Source organism: Sphaeramia orbicularis, chromosome 21, assembly GCF_902148855.1.
Source record: "Sphaeramia orbicularis chromosome 21, fSphaOr1.1, whole genome shotgun sequence".
Lineage (NCBI taxonomy): Eukaryota > Metazoa > Chordata > Actinopteri > Kurtiformes > Apogonidae > Sphaeramia > Sphaeramia orbicularis.
The window spans coordinates 10,911,554-10,928,300 of NC_043977.1; the positions used below are offsets into that span (position 1 = coordinate 10,911,554).

The 16,747-nt window shown below is 43.4% G+C and overlaps 1 protein-coding gene across 1 annotated transcript in view; it reads left to right on the forward strand.

Moving 5' to 3' along the window:
• Window positions 1–16,747, forward strand: part of LOC115412831 (titin-like) — a 237,885-nt gene that overhangs the window by 153,035 nt on the left and 68,103 nt on the right. The window contains 48 exon segments of the mRNA XM_030125488.1: window positions 59–212; window positions 736–860; window positions 937–1,236; window positions 1,351–1,653; window positions 1,771–2,331; window positions 3,836–4,138; window positions 4,229–4,385; window positions 4,529–4,671; window positions 4,767–4,885; window positions 5,145–5,322; window positions 5,528–5,664; window positions 5,666–5,764; window positions 5,766–5,814; window positions 5,922–6,215; window positions 6,760–7,059; window positions 7,162–7,449; window positions 7,452–7,469; window positions 7,553–7,779; window positions 7,930–8,244; window positions 8,401–8,515; window positions 8,925–9,233; window positions 9,314–9,495; window positions 9,632–9,761; window positions 9,860–10,011; window positions 10,153–10,176; window positions 10,178–10,217; window positions 10,220–10,278; window positions 10,280–10,301; window positions 10,377–10,460; window positions 10,463–10,551; window positions 11,585–11,653; window positions 11,655–11,682; window positions 12,095–12,391; window positions 12,472–12,614; window positions 12,616–12,645; window positions 12,647–12,710; window positions 12,713–12,772; window positions 12,939–12,956; window positions 12,959–13,015; window positions 13,018–13,053; window positions 13,056–13,105; window positions 13,107–13,142; window positions 13,144–13,252; window positions 13,855–14,078; window positions 14,166–14,316; window positions 14,878–15,159; window positions 15,883–16,185; window positions 16,309–16,614. Coding sequence (XP_029981348.1) covers window positions 59–212; window positions 736–860; window positions 937–1,236; window positions 1,351–1,653; window positions 1,771–2,331; window positions 3,836–4,138; window positions 4,229–4,385; window positions 4,529–4,671; window positions 4,767–4,885; window positions 5,145–5,322; window positions 5,528–5,664; window positions 5,666–5,764; window positions 5,766–5,814; window positions 5,922–6,215; window positions 6,760–7,059; window positions 7,162–7,449; window positions 7,452–7,469; window positions 7,553–7,779; window positions 7,930–8,244; window positions 8,401–8,515; window positions 8,925–9,233; window positions 9,314–9,495; window positions 9,632–9,761; window positions 9,860–10,011; window positions 10,153–10,176; window positions 10,178–10,217; window positions 10,220–10,278; window positions 10,280–10,301; window positions 10,377–10,460; window positions 10,463–10,551; window positions 11,585–11,653; window positions 11,655–11,682; window positions 12,095–12,391; window positions 12,472–12,614; window positions 12,616–12,645; window positions 12,647–12,710; window positions 12,713–12,772; window positions 12,939–12,956; window positions 12,959–13,015; window positions 13,018–13,053; window positions 13,056–13,105; window positions 13,107–13,142; window positions 13,144–13,252; window positions 13,855–14,078; window positions 14,166–14,316; window positions 14,878–15,159; window positions 15,883–16,185; window positions 16,309–16,614 — 7,539 coding nt within the window.

Consider the following 16,747-nt stretch of genomic DNA (forward strand, 5'->3'; position numbering starts at 1 on the left):
TCAACCGCCAACAACCGTGGTCAGATTCAAAGTCTGAAAATGTGGATTCTGTTTCCAGGTAACCCGACTCTGGAGTTCCAGACCCTGGACATGGTCGTTGTGGAAACAGAGAAGCTGCACATCCCCGTTCCCTTCAGAGCTGTGCCCTCACCCAAAGTCACCTGGCACAAGGACGGCAAGGAGCTGAAGGCCGACGAACGCATCGGGTTCAGGTCTGACTTCAACTTCTTCAGTCAGGGTTCAGTAATAATGTTCTACAAACTGAATTTAGCCCAGTTTAACCTCAGGACTGGGATTTATTCAACTCAACCTTTTAAATAATGAACGAACTTTCACTGATTATGAAGAAACATATGTAGAATAAATTCAACCCTCCAGAACAGACAAGCTCACATTACTTTTAAGTTAATTATCTCTTAACAAATCTTGTGATAAAACATTAGTTTTTCACCTTGTCCAGATGTCAGTCAGGTGTTTATTCTGAAGATGATGTTTCCTTGAGAATCAGAAGTTAATTATTCCATTATCCTGAGAAAACAAACCTCATTTAGAATGATTAAGTATCTGAGTTGTTTCATAATCTCAAAGTAATGTTATTTTTGGGATTAACTGTTAATGTTTTCATCCAAACTCACCCATGTTGCTTTTCCTGTTTGTCGTTTCTTTTTGTAACATTGTTGAACTTCTGCTTGTGTGTTTCCTCATTGACTTTTGGTTGTTTGACTGATCCAACAGGAAGGACTACTTGTCCTGTCACCTGGAGGTGGACAGCAGTATTCACGCTGATGCTGGACAGTATAAAGTCACCCTGGAGAACAGACTGGGAGCTGCCAGCGCCACCATCAACGTCAAAGTCATCGGTACTCAAATACTACACATAGTTTTTACACACTGACAAACAACAGAGTCTTTTAACACCTGTCCATATGTCTCCAGGTCTACCTGGTCCTTGTAAGGAGATCGTGGCCTCGGAGATCACTAAGAGCTCCTGTAAAGTGACATGGGATCCTCCAGACTATGATGGTGGTACTCCCATCCTGCACTACGTCCTGCAGCGTCGCGAGGCTGGTAGGAGAACATATGTCAATATGATGTCTGGAGAGAACAAGGTGAGCTGGACTGTGAAAGACCTGATCCCGAATGGAGAGTACTACTTCAGAGTCCAGGCTGTCAACAAGATCGGAGGAGGAGAGTTCATTGAGTTGAGGAATCCGGTCATTGCAGAGGACCAGAAACGTGAGAAATATAAATAAAAAACACACAAAGTTCATTATGGAGTTTTACAGATGTTCCTCATGATGTAAGACAGTGATTGTCATGAACTGAAGTCCATCCTGTGTCTCCTCCCAGATGCCCCTGATCCTCCTGTGGACGTGGAGACCCACAACCCCACATCCAGCACCGTCACTTTGACCTGGAAGGCTCCCATGTACGATGGTGGTGCCAAGATCATGGGCTATGTCCTGGAGAAGCAGATGAAGGGTGACGAAAAGTGGGAGCGTTGTAACGACTTCCTGGTCCCTGTCCTGTCCTACACCGTCAGAAACCTCACCGAGGGCAAGAACTACACCTTCAGAGTCAAAGCAGAAAATGCTGCTGGAGTCAGCGAACCGTCCCGCAACACACCATTTGTCAAAATCTCAGACGCTGTCGGTGAGGACCTTGTAACTCCTGATGAAGTTCTTGTTGTCATTCTTTCCTGTCTTTAATATTTCTTCTACATTTTATTATTGCATCATCTTTAATGTTAAAACTTCACATCTTCCTCAGATCCTCCAAAGGTTTTCCTGAGCGGCAGCCTCCAATCAGGACTCAGTGTGAAGCGAGGATATGAGATCTGTCTGGACGCCAACATCTCTGGCTCGCCATATCCTGAGATCACTTGGTACCTGAACAATCAGAAGATCCAACCCGAGCCACTCCGCAAGAGGCCTGAAAGACCCCTGAAGAAGAAGAAGGAGGAGAAGAAGGAGGAGGGGAAGAAGGAGGAGGAGAAGAAGGAGGAGAAGAAGGAGGAGGAGAAGAAGGAGGAGAAGAAGGAGGAGGGAGAGGCCGAGAAGAAGGAGGAGAAGAAGGAGGGAGAGGTGAAGGAAGGAGAAGAGAAGAAGGAAGGTGAGGAGAAAAAGGAGGAGAAGAAGGAGGAGGAGCCTGAGGAGGAGGAGGAGACCGACTACCCAACACTGAATGAACGTCTGAGCATCGACAACAGCCGCAGAGGCACATCCTCCATTGTCATCAGAGACTCGGTCAGACCCGACCACGGCGTCTTCATGGTGAAGGTGGAGAACGACCATGGCATCGCCTCAGCAACCTGCGAGGTCAACATCCTTGGTGAGAACACCACCCTGTTCTGGTCTTAATACTCATCTGAACTTAATGTTTTTTTGAAAGGTTCATTTAACAGTTTTTTTACAACATTGTAGCTGCCAATGAGGAACATCTTATTTGCTGTAAACAATGTGATGTAAATACTTGGACTAAGTTGAATCTGTCATAATGTTGCTGTTCTTGTTCTGTTGGAGTCTGTCAGTGGATGTAAACTTTTAGACCTGAATGATGAGGATTATGATGAGGAGGAGGGGGAGGAGGAGGAGGTGGAAGGAGCAAAATAGGCCTAAGAATGAAGGACAACCAGATCTCAGTTCACTTCCAAATGAAACATTATTATACGAGAGGTCCCGGGTCCCCCCCGAACGGGCCCCCATTATTATCTTACGGCTGGCTTGTGAGCCAAACATAATGATAGACACAGGACTACAAGTAACAGATAAACTAAGGTTTATTGAAACAACAGGAAAACTTAGTCAAACCAAAATTAAAATCAAACATCCTGATGCAGGCACCCAAGTGTGCTTCTGAAGCTGGTGGCCTGTAAAGCTGGAACAGAGAGAGACAGAGTGAAACACAGGGCCTGGTTATATAGTCCCTGCTGTCATGTCAAGCTGGCACAGGTGGACTGGTAGGAACCCAAGAGGAAGCTTTTCAAAATAAAGCTGGACATAACACCTGCCTGATGTTGTATAGGTTCCTCTTTGGACTCAGAGCTCTGAGGGTCTGCTGTGGAACAGGGTAAGGGAGGGATTGGATTTATTTGACCAGCGAATCCACTCAGATGCTGGCCTGGGTTGAGATCTGTTGACGTTCATTTCCTGCTGCTTCCAACTCATCAACTTCCACAAATAAATGTTCAGGTTCTGCCTGATATCACAGATATAAAAATAAGAAACCTTGTGTTATAGAAACAGAAAAAGGAAAGCACATAATTTCAATGTAAATGATGCATATAATAAATCATATAATATTTCATATTATTTTATGTTAAACAGTTTTTACATTATAAGTATTTACATGTAAAAAGGATGCTAATTTATCTGCTTTTAATTATTTTTGTTTCTAGCGTTTAGTCACATGCACATTAGGCAAATGTATTTAGTTTCTCTAATTGCACTAATAAAACCTTATTCCTTAAATATCATAATGTGCAAAAATTGTACTTTTATCAGAGTTTAACAGCTTGAGATGTCCTGAAATATATCAGAAGTTCTCAGTGACACTAACCACAATCATCTTACAAATAAAATAAAGGACTGAAATAACTCTTTTATTTATTTGTATTTTATTTAGAATTTAACTTTATTCAAAATGTAATTACACATTTCAAAAATCTGCCTTTCCTCCCTCCTGTATTTTAATTAATGTTAAGAAATAATCGTTGCAGGCAGTAACTTTCATTATGACAGCGGGAAGGTAAAATAGTTAAATAATGATTTGTTAATGGTTCATGTTCGACTTCAGGTGTTTTTTGGCGTTTCATTTGTCAATTGTTTGTCCACAGATACTCCTGGACCCCCAGTGAACTTCAGATTCGAGGAGGTGAGGAAGAACTCAGTCATCTGTAAGTGGGATCCTCCTCTGGACGATGGTGGCAGTGAAATCCTCAACTACACTCTGGAGAAGAAGGATAACTCCAAGATCGAGTTCGGCTGGAGCTCCGTCACCTCCACGCTCCGAGGCTGCTGCTACCTGGTGCCCAAACTCATTGAGAAGAAGGAGTACATCTTCAGAGTCGTGGCTGAAAATAAATTTGGTGCTGGGCCCCCCTGCGTCTCCAAACCACTCATTGCCAAGAATCCCTTCGGTATGTACATAGGTGAAATATTCATTGTTGCAAATTTCCAGGTTTCTAAATGTTAATGAATATCACATGTCCTCCCTTCTTCGTCATCAGAGCCGCCCGAGATTCCCGAGAAACCAGAGATCGATGACATTACAGCCAACAGCATGCTGGTCACATGGCAGCCGCCCAATGATAACGGGAGCCCCATCCTGGGTTACTGGGTTGAACGCCGTGAGATCAACAGCTCACACTGGGCCAGAGTCAACAGGTGAGATGTGTTCATCCAGTAGACATGAAACCACAAGGATAAAGAAATCACAACAAATAACAATGTTAAAATGATATGACTGTGTGGATCTCTGGTGGGTTTCACAACCATTCTTCCTAAACACCATCTGTTTTTGTCTTTAGGGACCTCTGTCCAAATCTGGAGCTGAACGCTGAGGGTCTATTGGAGGGACTCACCTACATCTTCAGGGTGGCGGCTGAAAACCAGGCCGGACCTGGAAAGTTCAGCCCTCCCTCTGAACCAAAGACAGCTCAGGCCCCGATCTGTATGTAAACTTTTCAAAAAAAAAAAAAAGGCAAACAAGACAGCAGTTGTATTCAGAAGGATCTAACTTGCCATTGGTGGTTTGTGACCTCACAGTGCCTCCTGGACCTCCTATTCCTCGAGTGGTGGCAACCACCGATCACTCCATCGAAGTTGAGTGGGATCCACCCATTGACAACGGAGGTGGAGAGATCATGGGATACCATGTGGATAAGGTCTGTAGATCCTGACATCTACCAATCACACAATGTCTGAATGTTCTGATGTCTTCAAGTGTCTTAACAATAGTTGGATGAGTGAATGCAGGCTGAAACATGTAGTTGACCTGATTTATATGTGTTTTTGATGATGTCATCGGCATACAAGTGAACACAACAGGGACTGATGTTTCATGATTTAATTCAGGAGTGTGGATGACTGTAGATGTAAGTGTGTGCAGTTTAATACAGATTCATTTTCTCTGGTGTTCCTCAGGCCATGGCTGGCTCCAAGGACTGGTCCAGAGCTACAGAACGGCTCTGGAGGAACAGGTCATTCACCATCTACGGAGTCCGTGAAGGAGCCAAGTACCAGGTCAAAGTTATAGCCTGCAACGCTGGTGGAGAAGGAACACCAGGATTCACAGAATCAGTGTTCGTCAGAAATCCTGCAGGTCAGTCACGTATACTGATTAGATTTATTTTAGTTTTACATTATAGTGTTAGTGTTCACATTTAAAAAAACAAAGATTTATATTTTATTTTACAGAATTTTTTTTCACTGGTGGTTTTAGACTTAGTTAACCACAATAACCCAATTAAACCAGGTAAGCTCATTCAGTATTGATCTAAACCTGATAGCTGTCTTTTGTTCTACAGAGAAACCAGTAATTGATATGGACTTGGCCATCAAGAGCGGCATCATCATCAGAGCTGGAGAGACACTCCGTGTTCCAGCTACAGTCACAGGTAAACCCTACCCATCTATCTCCTGGACCAAGGATGACAAAAAAACTGGACAAAGATCGTGTCGAGGTCCTCACCGAGGGCAACGACAGTGTTGTTTGTATCAAGAATGTCCAGAGGCCAGACTGTGGCAAGTACCAGATCTCTGCCTGCAAACCCCAGCGGCATCAAGAACGCTGCAACCAGAGTGGAGGTCATGGGTGAGTGGTGGCCCAGTCAAAGAAGAACATGCCAATATAAAAATGCACTTGATTAAATATATTTTATGACAGAAAACCAAACTGAGGGAAAACTGCTTCCTCCACAGATGTTCCTGGGCCTGTCACAGACCTGAAGCCTGTGGTCATCACCCGTAAGATGATCTTCCTGAACTGGGACGACCCAGAGGATGACGGAGGTAGCGACCTGACCGGGTTCATCGTGGAGCGCAGAGATGCCAAGATGCACACCTGGAGGCAGCCAGTGGAAACTGCCTCATCTAAATGTGAATGTGTGGGCATCGTGGAAGCTCAGGAGTACTATTTCAGAGTTATAGCCAAGAACAAGTACGGCATGGGTCCACCTGTGGAGCTGGGACCCATCAAGGCTGTGGACCCACAAGGTGAGGAGCAGGAGTCTGAAAGCCACCACAGCACCAAGCATATGTGTTTAGAACTGTTAATTAGTTTATTTCCATATGTTTTTTGTGTTTTAGGGAAGAATTATTATTGATCAATCTGTGACAAAACCACTTCCATCAGTTCCATATTTTTTTTTATTTGGTTTCTGAAACTGTAATAACTCAGTGTTTTTGTAGAGTTAATGTAAAGTTAAATGAGCTCCAACACATTTATTGTTGAAGTCTGTTGATGATGCTGTACCTTGCATCTGTATAAATATGTTGAAGTTACATGAGGTCAGAAAAAATATGAATCATCTATAAAAACCCACCAGCAAACCCCTGCCATCACCTAACACTGTTCTCCCTTCACCAATGCCCGGCAAAGGTGTGAAACAGGCTTTATAATGTATTCAAAGTCACCTCAAAGGTCTTGAAACCTGTTAAATTTCACTTCTCGAAACCTGTAGAAACTTGAAGGACAGCAGTGCTGTGTTTTTGTATGTATGTTATCATTTACTAAACATGGGTTGTGTCGGTTCTGCAGGCCCACCTTCTTACCCAGAGAAGTTCCACTACACTGAGAGGACCAAAGACTCCGTCACTCTGACCTGGAGGCCTCCTCGTAATGACGGTGGCAGCCCCATCCTGGGATACTTTGTGGAGAAGAAGAGGGCTGACCAGCAGGCCTTTGAGCCCTGTAATACAGAGATCTGCCCTGACCTGACCATGACTGTGACCGGTCTGGAGGAGGCCTGGATGTACGAGTTCAGGATCAAGTGCACCAACATGGTTGGAGAGAGTGAGCCATCCATTCCAATGACTGTGATCATTCAGGACGATGAAGGTAAGACTGTTTGAAGCTAATGTGAAAGTCCAGAACCTGGAACGGAATCTGCCAATTTCTTGTGTATTTAGTTTAATAACCGTTTTTTTTTGTCCCTCCCAGTGTCTCCTGAGGTCCATATGCTGAAGGTCTTCAAGGGAGATAACATCACTGTGAGGAAGGGCGAGCCCATCGAGATCCCCGCCGACGTTCTGGGTCTTCCAATCCCCAAGATTGAGTGGTCAAAGGATGACGTGGTGATCGATAAGCCACCTGAGACGATGCAGATTGAGACGGTGGTGACTGGCAGACTGAACGCAAAGACCACACTGTCCATCCCAGCAGCCAACAGGAGGGATCGCGGCAGCTACACCGTGGCCGCCTCCAACAACATGGGATCAGCCAAACACACATCTACGTCATGGGTGTCGGTGAGTCACAGATGACACATTTTACTATTTCTTTCATCGTTTGTGATGCTCCATACTGGGACTGTTGTCCTTTTCTCCCTCAGACCGTCCACTTCCACCCAGGAACGTGACTGTGTCCAACATTAAGGCAGAGGCATGCTACCTGACCTGGGATGCTCCACTTGATAACGGTGGCAGCGAACTGACAAACTACATCGTGGAGAAGAAGGAGGTGTGGTCAGAAGTACCTGAAGTAGAGGAGGGACAGGAGGCTCCAGCTGAGCCCCAGTGGGAGGAGGTCACCAGCGACATCGTTGAGAGGAAATACGGGGTACGTTGACATAGAAGACAACAAGACAACTGGACACATTCTTTTTTCATTGAGTGACTTGTTCTTATTCATGACCAGTGCTACCTGCTTTAAACAAGAAGAAATACATCTTGTGTTCCTTAAAATCTTTAACACCTTCTTGTACTGCAGGTGTGGAACCTCGAGACTAAAAAGACCTACCTGTTCAGAGTCAAGGCCGAGAACCGCTATGGTAAATCTGACCCCTGTGGAACAGAAGAAGTCCAGATCATTGACCCCCTCGGCCTTCCTGGACCACCTGAGAAGCCGACCATCAGCGAGTACTCCAAGACCTCCATGACCCTGACCTGGGAGCCTCCCAGAGAGACCGGTGGCTCCATGATCATTGGATACTGGCTGGAGAAGAGGGAGAAGGGAACGGCCTACTGGGCCAAAGTCAACAAGCTGCCAATCACCAAGAGAGGCACGAAGGGATGGGAGTACCAGGTGAGCAGATAAAACCACAACCAACACCTCCATCCAACACAGAACACCTCAGCTTTACATCCACTGCAAATGGGTGACCAGCTTCTCAGGACCATCAGCACCTGAACGCGGTGGTTGTCTCATATGTTTTATGTTTTCCTGTCATGTGTTCTTCAGGTGATTCGTTTGTTCGAGGGCACAGAGTATGAGTTCAGAGTTGCAGCCTTCAACAGTGCAGGAATAGGCCCATTCAGTTCTCCTTCTGACTCCGCCTTTGCTGTCGATCCATTGAGTGAGTAAAAAATGACCATGTTAACAAAAACAACCTTATTTCCACACAGTGTTATATAGAACTGTTATTTGGTTTTATACAGAAACAACTGTTCCTTTTGGGCAATAAATGTTTCATGTTTCTCACAAAACACTGACTCTGAAATCTCAGTCTAATCACGTCTAATTTACCATTTTAAAAATATATTAAAGTTGTTCTCTCTTAAATGGTTGAAATAGTTCTTATAAATTCAAAACTTTTTTTGTATAAATAAAAGTTTTGTATTTTTTCTAACACAGTTTCTTCTTAAATCTCAGAGAATATTCATCTTATTTCACATTGTTTGAGTTTATTTTCCTACACTGGTTCCAGTAAGTCATTGAGGAAACCTGCATTTTGCTGATGCTGCCTCATGGATCTGTTGTTTCAGCTCCTCCCAGCATGCCCGCTGCTCCTGAAGTGGCCGATAAGACCAAGCATAGCGTCACTCTGACCTGGAAACCTCCAGAGAGAGATGGAGGCAGCCCTGTTAAGGGCTATATCGTCCAGATCCAGGATGAAGGTTCTTCAGAGTGGGTGAGAGTCAACGACCCTGAATCTCTGCACCCGACCACTGAGTTCACAATGCCGAGCCTCCGGGAGCTCAAACGCTACCGCTTCAGGATCATCGCTGTCAACGATATCGGGGAGTCTGATCCCAGCCCCCGAACCAGCGAGGTTTTGATTGAGGATGTCCAGCGTGAGTCCCACTTCTTCAAATGTCTTAAAATACATCCAACTGAAGGTTTGACCCTCATTAATTCCCCATTGTGTCTATAGTCCCACCTGCCATTTCCATTGATATCATCATGGATGACTTGCTCTATATCCGAGCTGGAGATCCGATCCGCATCCCCGCTACCATCAAAGGAAGACCTGTTCCCAAGGTGACATGGGACTTCTATGGCAAAGCCAAGTCACACAAGAAGAACAAACTGCACACCCTTCCCGTCGATTCTGAGGTGAAGTTTTATTCACATATTTTTGTTTGTTTTTGGTTTTACTCTGATGTTGAAAAGTCTTATCATTTAGAAATGTTCATGAGTTTTTATCCTGAATCAGTTTTAAGATTGTGTTTCTGGGTTTGTTGATGTTCAGGTGGAGTCGACCGACTCCACATCCGTTGTGACCATCCCTGTCAGTCTGAGGACTCACTCTGGACGTTACACCATCACTGCCAAGAACAAGTCTGGACAGAAACATGTCAACGTCAGAGTCAATGTCCTTGGTGCGTCTTTTGTTTGTGACCTCCGCCAGCTTTCTTCAAGTGTCTGTGTTTTCATGATGTGGGACACCAACCTCTAAATGTATGATGTTCATCCTCAGATGTTCCTGGACCCCCGAAGGAGCTGAAGGTCACAGACATCACCCGGTCGACCATGAGGCTGATCTGGAAACTGCCAGATAATGCGGAGGTGAGAGAGAATCAAGAGTTACTTCATTGAGAAGAATCTCTGATAGACAAGGCCTGGACAAAGGTACTGACTTTAATCTTTTCCTGAAAGTTGTTTGCATTTTCAGTTTCTACAATTGTTGATTTTTGTTCGAATTTTCTATGTCCTGAATTACTTGTTTGCATTGCTCTTTTAACTGATTTGATTGTTCGATGTGGTTTTCAGGTGAATGCAGCCTGTGCCAGTCAAGGCGTTTGTGGTCCCAGGTTTGCTGGAGGGTCAGGACTACCTGTCAGGGTCCGTGCTGAGAACAGACTAGGATTCGGTCCATTCACCGTCACCAGCGAAACTGGCCCGGGCCAGAGACCCCATCTGTACGAATCCACCCTCAAAATCACAGCCACAGACCACCTCAACCTGCTTGAACATTTCTCTTCCTCCTCCTCAGGACCCACCAGACCCCCTACCAACTGAAGGGGACCTGGCACCAAGACACTGTAACCCTGGTTGGGAGGCCCCCAAAACAAATGGTGGACTCCAGTGAAGCATTATATCATTGAGCGTCTGAGCTGGGACACCAGTGGAAAAGAGAAGGAAACATGGAAACAGTGCAACAAGAGAGATGTGAGGAGCTGCCTTCGTAGTGGAGGATCTGACGGAGGGTTGGTTTACACCTTTGAAATCACTCAAACACTCAGTGTCACATTTTCACTTTATTATGTAATACAGAATGTCAGCTTCATAATATAAAACACCAGTTGCCAGTTAGCAGTTGTTTCTTCATTTAGGGTTTCATATACATAAAGACCAACATGCAGAGAAAGATTCGTCACATTTACATAGACTTTATCAGATGATTAATATGGGTGATAAAAATATTTTATGAATCTTAACTCTTGATAATTTAACCTTTTAACTTTTTTAGGAAAGACAATTTTTTTTCTCAGAGAATGTCAGAGGTTTTTCTTGCAGATTTCTGTCTTCTTAAACATTAGATTTTTTTCTCAAAATCGTAGAAAATATCTAAGTTTTTTTAAGTTGCTACTTTAATTTTTCTCATAGTGAGAGAGGTTTATCTCACAAAATATTCAAGTTTCTTTATTCTGATACATTGCAAGTTTGCCCTCAGTTTTGGCTTGTTAATCAGTGACTTTAAGCTCAGAAAATATTGCAGTTTTTTTTCCATAACTTTCTGACTAATTCTATTTTCCTCACACATCTATAATTTTATTCTATGAAATAATTGCTCTTTTTTGTTTTGTTTTTTTCTGTGGAATATAGTACTTGGACTTTACTAATCTGATAGAATGACCAAGTTTTATTCAAATTTATAACTAAATATCAGATTTGTTTTTTTTGTAAATTTGACAGTGGCCCTAATACACCGTTAATTATATCGTACCATTAGATTGTATTTTCTTGAGAATGTATAATTTCAACTTGAAACATGTTTTGCAGAACAGATGAAAAAAATCAAATTTTTATCACATATAAATTAAAGCGGAGCAGAATGTCGAGGAAGTCCGGAAATAAAAATGATAATTCAGCCAATCTAAAGATGAGGACAGATGCCAAAGTCCTTCCACTGGTGTTACTGAGCAGAATTTAACCCTTAAATATGTGACATAACATTCTGTGTGATTTAATGTATTTTCAGGGTGGAGAGTATGAGTTCAGAGTGAAAGCTGTGAACGCTGCTGGACCAAGTCGACCCTCAGCCACAGTCGGGACCAATGGTCATTAAAGACCAGACATGTGAGTGACAAGCAGTTTAACCAATCACAGCCTGATTAAACTTACTGCTCACAGAAATTAGGTGTTAATGCTTTTCAACGTAGAACAATTAAAAACAGAGGGTTAAGCCAAACCCTACAAATAAGGTTTTTCCTGTGAGATTATGATTTTTACAAAGAAAAAAGGTTTTGTAAATGGAAACAACTGCTTAATTTAAAGCAAAGAAAAAAAAAAGATTTCAAAAAAGACTACCAGAGGAACTCCAAAACTACATATTGGTGGAGTACTACTCACTCCCACTGGACCTGTGATTTGATCATGTACGCCACTTACCTTAGTAAATAGTAACAATCAATTAATTTGTTTTAAAAAGTCCTGTATTTTCTCATAGTTGTTGGACAGTTTTGGTTAAAGTTGTCGTGGTTTTGTTCAGGTGCTCCGACCATCGAGATGCGTGAGGTTCTGGAGGGCGAGGAGGGCTGTGACGTCAGCGTGGTGGCGAAGGTGAGCGGATGTCCGTTCCCAACGCTCACGTGGCAGAAGGCCAGCATGGCCAAACCCGAAGAGAAGGCCGCCGTCCAGTACGACCAGCATATCAACAAACTGGTCACCCAGGACAAATGTACACTGCTGATCACACAGGCCAACAGGCTCGACACTGCCCTCTACTGTCTGACGGCCTCCAACAGCCTGGGAACCGTCACCAAGGACATCAAAGTGTTTGTTCTAGGTGAGATGATTGGAATAGGTGGATTACTTCATCAGTGTATTTACTGCATACATGTGCCTCACCATCTGCCTCTTCCTAAGGACCTCCTGGCCCATGTGTTGGACCCATCAAGTTAACTGAGGTGTTTGCCGATAGGATCGGTTTGGCCTGGAACCCGCCCACCGATGATGGCGGATCCAAGATCACTAACTATGTGGTGGAGAAACGTGAGGACAACAGGAAGGTCCTGGGTCCACGTCTCCAATGATCCGAAGGGAGTGCGCTTACGTGGTGACTCGTCTGACAGAGAACCACGAGTATGAGTTCAGGGTTATGGCCCAGACAAGTTTGGAGTTGGCCCTCCAATCATCAGTGAACCAGAGAAGGCCAGAAACCTGTTCAGTGAGGTCCAGATCAGTGTTCAATCTCTGTCAATTGTCTCAGATAAAAGATCCAAATTACATCAACATGAAGTGTGATATTAGTTCTTTGTATTGATACTTTACTGATAGCTCAAAGGCTCATTATTGATAGAATATTGATTAGTTGTTGCCCTTGGTTTCTCCAGCCGTCCCTGGTCAATGTGAGAACCCACAGTTGGTGAAGTCTGTCTGAGTTCATGAACGTTGAAATGGGACGAACCCAAAGTGACGGTGGCTCCTCCATCACCGGGTACTTCATTGAGAGAAGGAAACCACATCTAAGCGCTGGACCCGCATCTCCCGAGAACCAATTCCGGGCTCTGCCTCTGGGCAACAACTGGGATGTCACCGGGTCTGTTGGCCAACGCCTTGTACCAGTTCAGGATCATCGCTGTCACGCAGGCTGGTTGTGGACTCCCCAGTTTACCCTCAGACCCTGTCCTCTGCAGAGACCCCATTCGTAAGACTACCACCAGAACCACAACCAGTTCTCAGGCTTTGATAAATGGTCCACAGTCAAATCCAGTTCTTTGCAGAAAATATAATTGCACTATTTTTATATAGACTTGGTTCATGCAATATCATATTGTTGACATAGATATACGTCATGTCATATACTGCTAATACTGTAACTTGCATCTATTTATATTTTGTCCATTTTTATTTTTTATTTTACTTAGTTCTGTTTTTATGTTACTTTGTAAAATTGTAAAAATTATATTCTGTTTTCTTATCTAATTTTTAGTTTTGTAATTTTATATTTGTTCTGTTCTTTTTTCTGTAGTTTTGGTGTTTTGTCAATATTGTTGCACTGACCGGAGTAGCACAATGACAATAAGGGATATTCTATTCTATTCTATTCTATTCTATTCTATTCTATTCTATTCTATTCTATTCTATTCTATTCTATTCTATTCTGTTTTATTCTATCTTATTCTATTCTGTTCTATTCTTTTCTGTTCTGTTCTGTTCTATTCTATTCTATCTGTAGATCTGAGTTTGTCTGGTGTTCATTGATAACATCCATGTGTTCTTCACATGCTTCTGCTTGTTTTGCTTCAGAACCTCCTGGTCCTCCAACACCAAAGGTGACAGACTGGACTAAGTCCACAGTTGAGCTCGAATGGCTCCCTCCTGCATTGGATGGAGGGTCAAAGGTCACAGGATACATTGTGGAGTTTAAGGAGGTGGACAGAGAGGAAGAGGAGAAGAAAGCTCAGAGGAAAAAACTCATGCTGAGTGATGAAGAGGAGAAAGAACCAGAGACTGAGGAGGGCTGGGAGAAGGTCCATGTTCAGATTTCAGTCTGGTTTCAGTTGGTTGTGGTTTGTCTTTTACTCTATTAACTCTGGTCTGGATTCTCTCATCTTCAGGCCAAGGATACCGAGGTCAGAGGCACCAAGTATGTGGTCGCTGGTCTGAAGGAAGGCGGTCTGTACCGATTCAGAGTCCGAGCTGTGAACGCCGCTGGAGTCGGTGAACCAGGACTTGTATCTGAGCTGATTGAGGTCAAAGACAGGACAAGTAAGACTCTGATCCGAGGCTCTGGTTCTGGTCCAACTGGTCTTACACATTTATACTCAAAGATAAATATTGAAGTAGAGGAGTGAAACTACAGATCTAGGAAAAACAGTTGTTTTTTTTAGGAATGAGTAAAATAAATACACAGGTGAAAAGATAAAGTGTCATCTATTTTAATCCTTTTTCTGTGTAAATAAAATGACTAATTCCTAAATATGAGAAGCAGTTCTGATGTTTAAAATCAGACACAAGTCAAACAGTTTCTGATAACAAAAATGTTACTTACTATACAGATTTATTAAGCAAGATTCAATAAATATTCTTTAAACAGTATTAAACACTTTAACAGTCTGCTCTAACCTTTTTACATTAAGGTAAAATACAACTAGATTTGAGTTTCCAGTGGACAAGGATTTATTTACGCTGATTATGTTTATTTCACAAAAAACTTTAAGGATATTTTATGATTTGTGTACGGCACTTTGGCCAGCTGTAAAGTTCTTAAAGTGCTTTATAAATAAGTTGGTATGGTATGGAAACCCTCATGTGTTTTTTCTGGTCCAGTTCCTCCTGAGATGGACCTGGACGCCTCTGTCAAGGAGAAGATTGTGGTCCATGCCGGTGCTACAATCCGCATCATCGCCTACGTGTCAGGTAAACCCGCCCCTCAGATCACATGGTGTAGAGACGACGCCGAGGTGCCCAAAGAGGCCGTGGTGGAGACGACAGGTATCTCCAACTCACTGGTCATCAAGAACTGCAAACGCCAACACCAGGGCATCTACACCCTGAGCGCCAAGAACGAAGGCGGAGAGAGGAAGAAGGCCGTCATTGTGGAGATCCTGGGTGAGTCGCATCAAAGAATCTTCCTTATTGAGTCAGGATGAGAGTAAATCTGATGAAGATTTAATGACAGGTAATACATGGAAGCTGAACATGTGAAGATCCACCTCTGATATGAAGAGAACATGATACAAACACAGAACTAATACTATTTTACATATTTTTATATGAAAACACTCCCAAACATAGAGCCTGTGATAAAGGGCTGAATTAATATTTTTGCGATCCTTTTATTTTTTGTAAACTGTCCTGTTCAGGTATTTGTCCTCCAGTATCAGTCTACTGGGGCCACCAGTTTCTTGACAGTGTTGATCTAAGAGGGTTTTGAATCTTAGATCAATTCCCCCTATTAGTAGGATTTAATTCTTTTATTACTGTACAGATGTTATCTGATGGGAGAACAAGACAAGGTTATACACAAACAAACACTGAAACAGAAACAAACAACAGGCAAAAACAAAACAGTAAGAGCAACAATAGATGAACATCAGTGAATTTAAAAACTCAATAGTTCAATATCACAATAGCCACTAGAAAACAAAACTAGCAACAGAGTGACATTGATGACTTTAAAGCAAAATTACCCAAAGGCAGAATAACCTGAAGGTAACAACCGTCAAGTGTAGGTGTTCATCTGGATGCATATTTAAGCTTGAGATCTCTGAGGCTCATTGTCCACTCATGTATTCAGAGGTCAGAGGTTTAACAGTCATCTTGTCCCTGCAGATGTTCCTGGACCTGTTGGTCTTCCATTCACCGGAGAGAACCTGACTAACGATTCCTGTAAGCTGACCTGGTACTCCCCAGAGGACGACGGCGGTTCAGCCATCACCAACTACATCATTGAGAAGAGGGAGTCGGACCGCATGGGCTGGACATCGGTGTCCTACACAGTGACCAGGAACAATGCCGTGGTGCAAGGACTCATTGATGGAAAGGGATACTTCTTCAGGATTGCGGCTGAAAACATCATTGGAATGGGACCATTCATCGAGATTGAGAAGATGGTCATGGTCAAAGACCCCATCTGTGAGTCCAAACCCAGATTCCAACACTGTCCACTTTCACACATCTGTGAAGAGGGATCTGGTAATTTCTGTTTAGGATTATAATGATATGAATCCACTGACACTTCTGTTGGCCATTTTCTAGCTGTACCAGAGCGTCCAGAGGATCTGATCATCACTGCCATCACCAAGGACTCCATCTCTGTTGCCTGGAGGCCTCCCAAATACGATGGTGGTGCCGAGATCACTGAGTACATCCTGGAGTCACGTATGGTTGGACGGGACAGCTTCACACGTGTGGGCGGAGACACAAAGCTGATGGACAGGAAGTTCACACTGACCGGACTGAAGGATGGATCAAGCCATGAGTTCAGAGTGTCCGCTGTGAACCAGGTGGGACAGGGCAAGGCCTCGTTCGCCACCAAACCGGTCCAGTGCAAAGACGAACTCGGTGAGTCAGTATTATTGTTACAGAACAGCTGAAATAATTTTTATCCAGTGTTACTCTACTAACTCCATTTTTAATTCTTAACAAATAGAGCCAGGACTGAAATTCAGTCCTTCAGTGGCACCAAATGAATAGC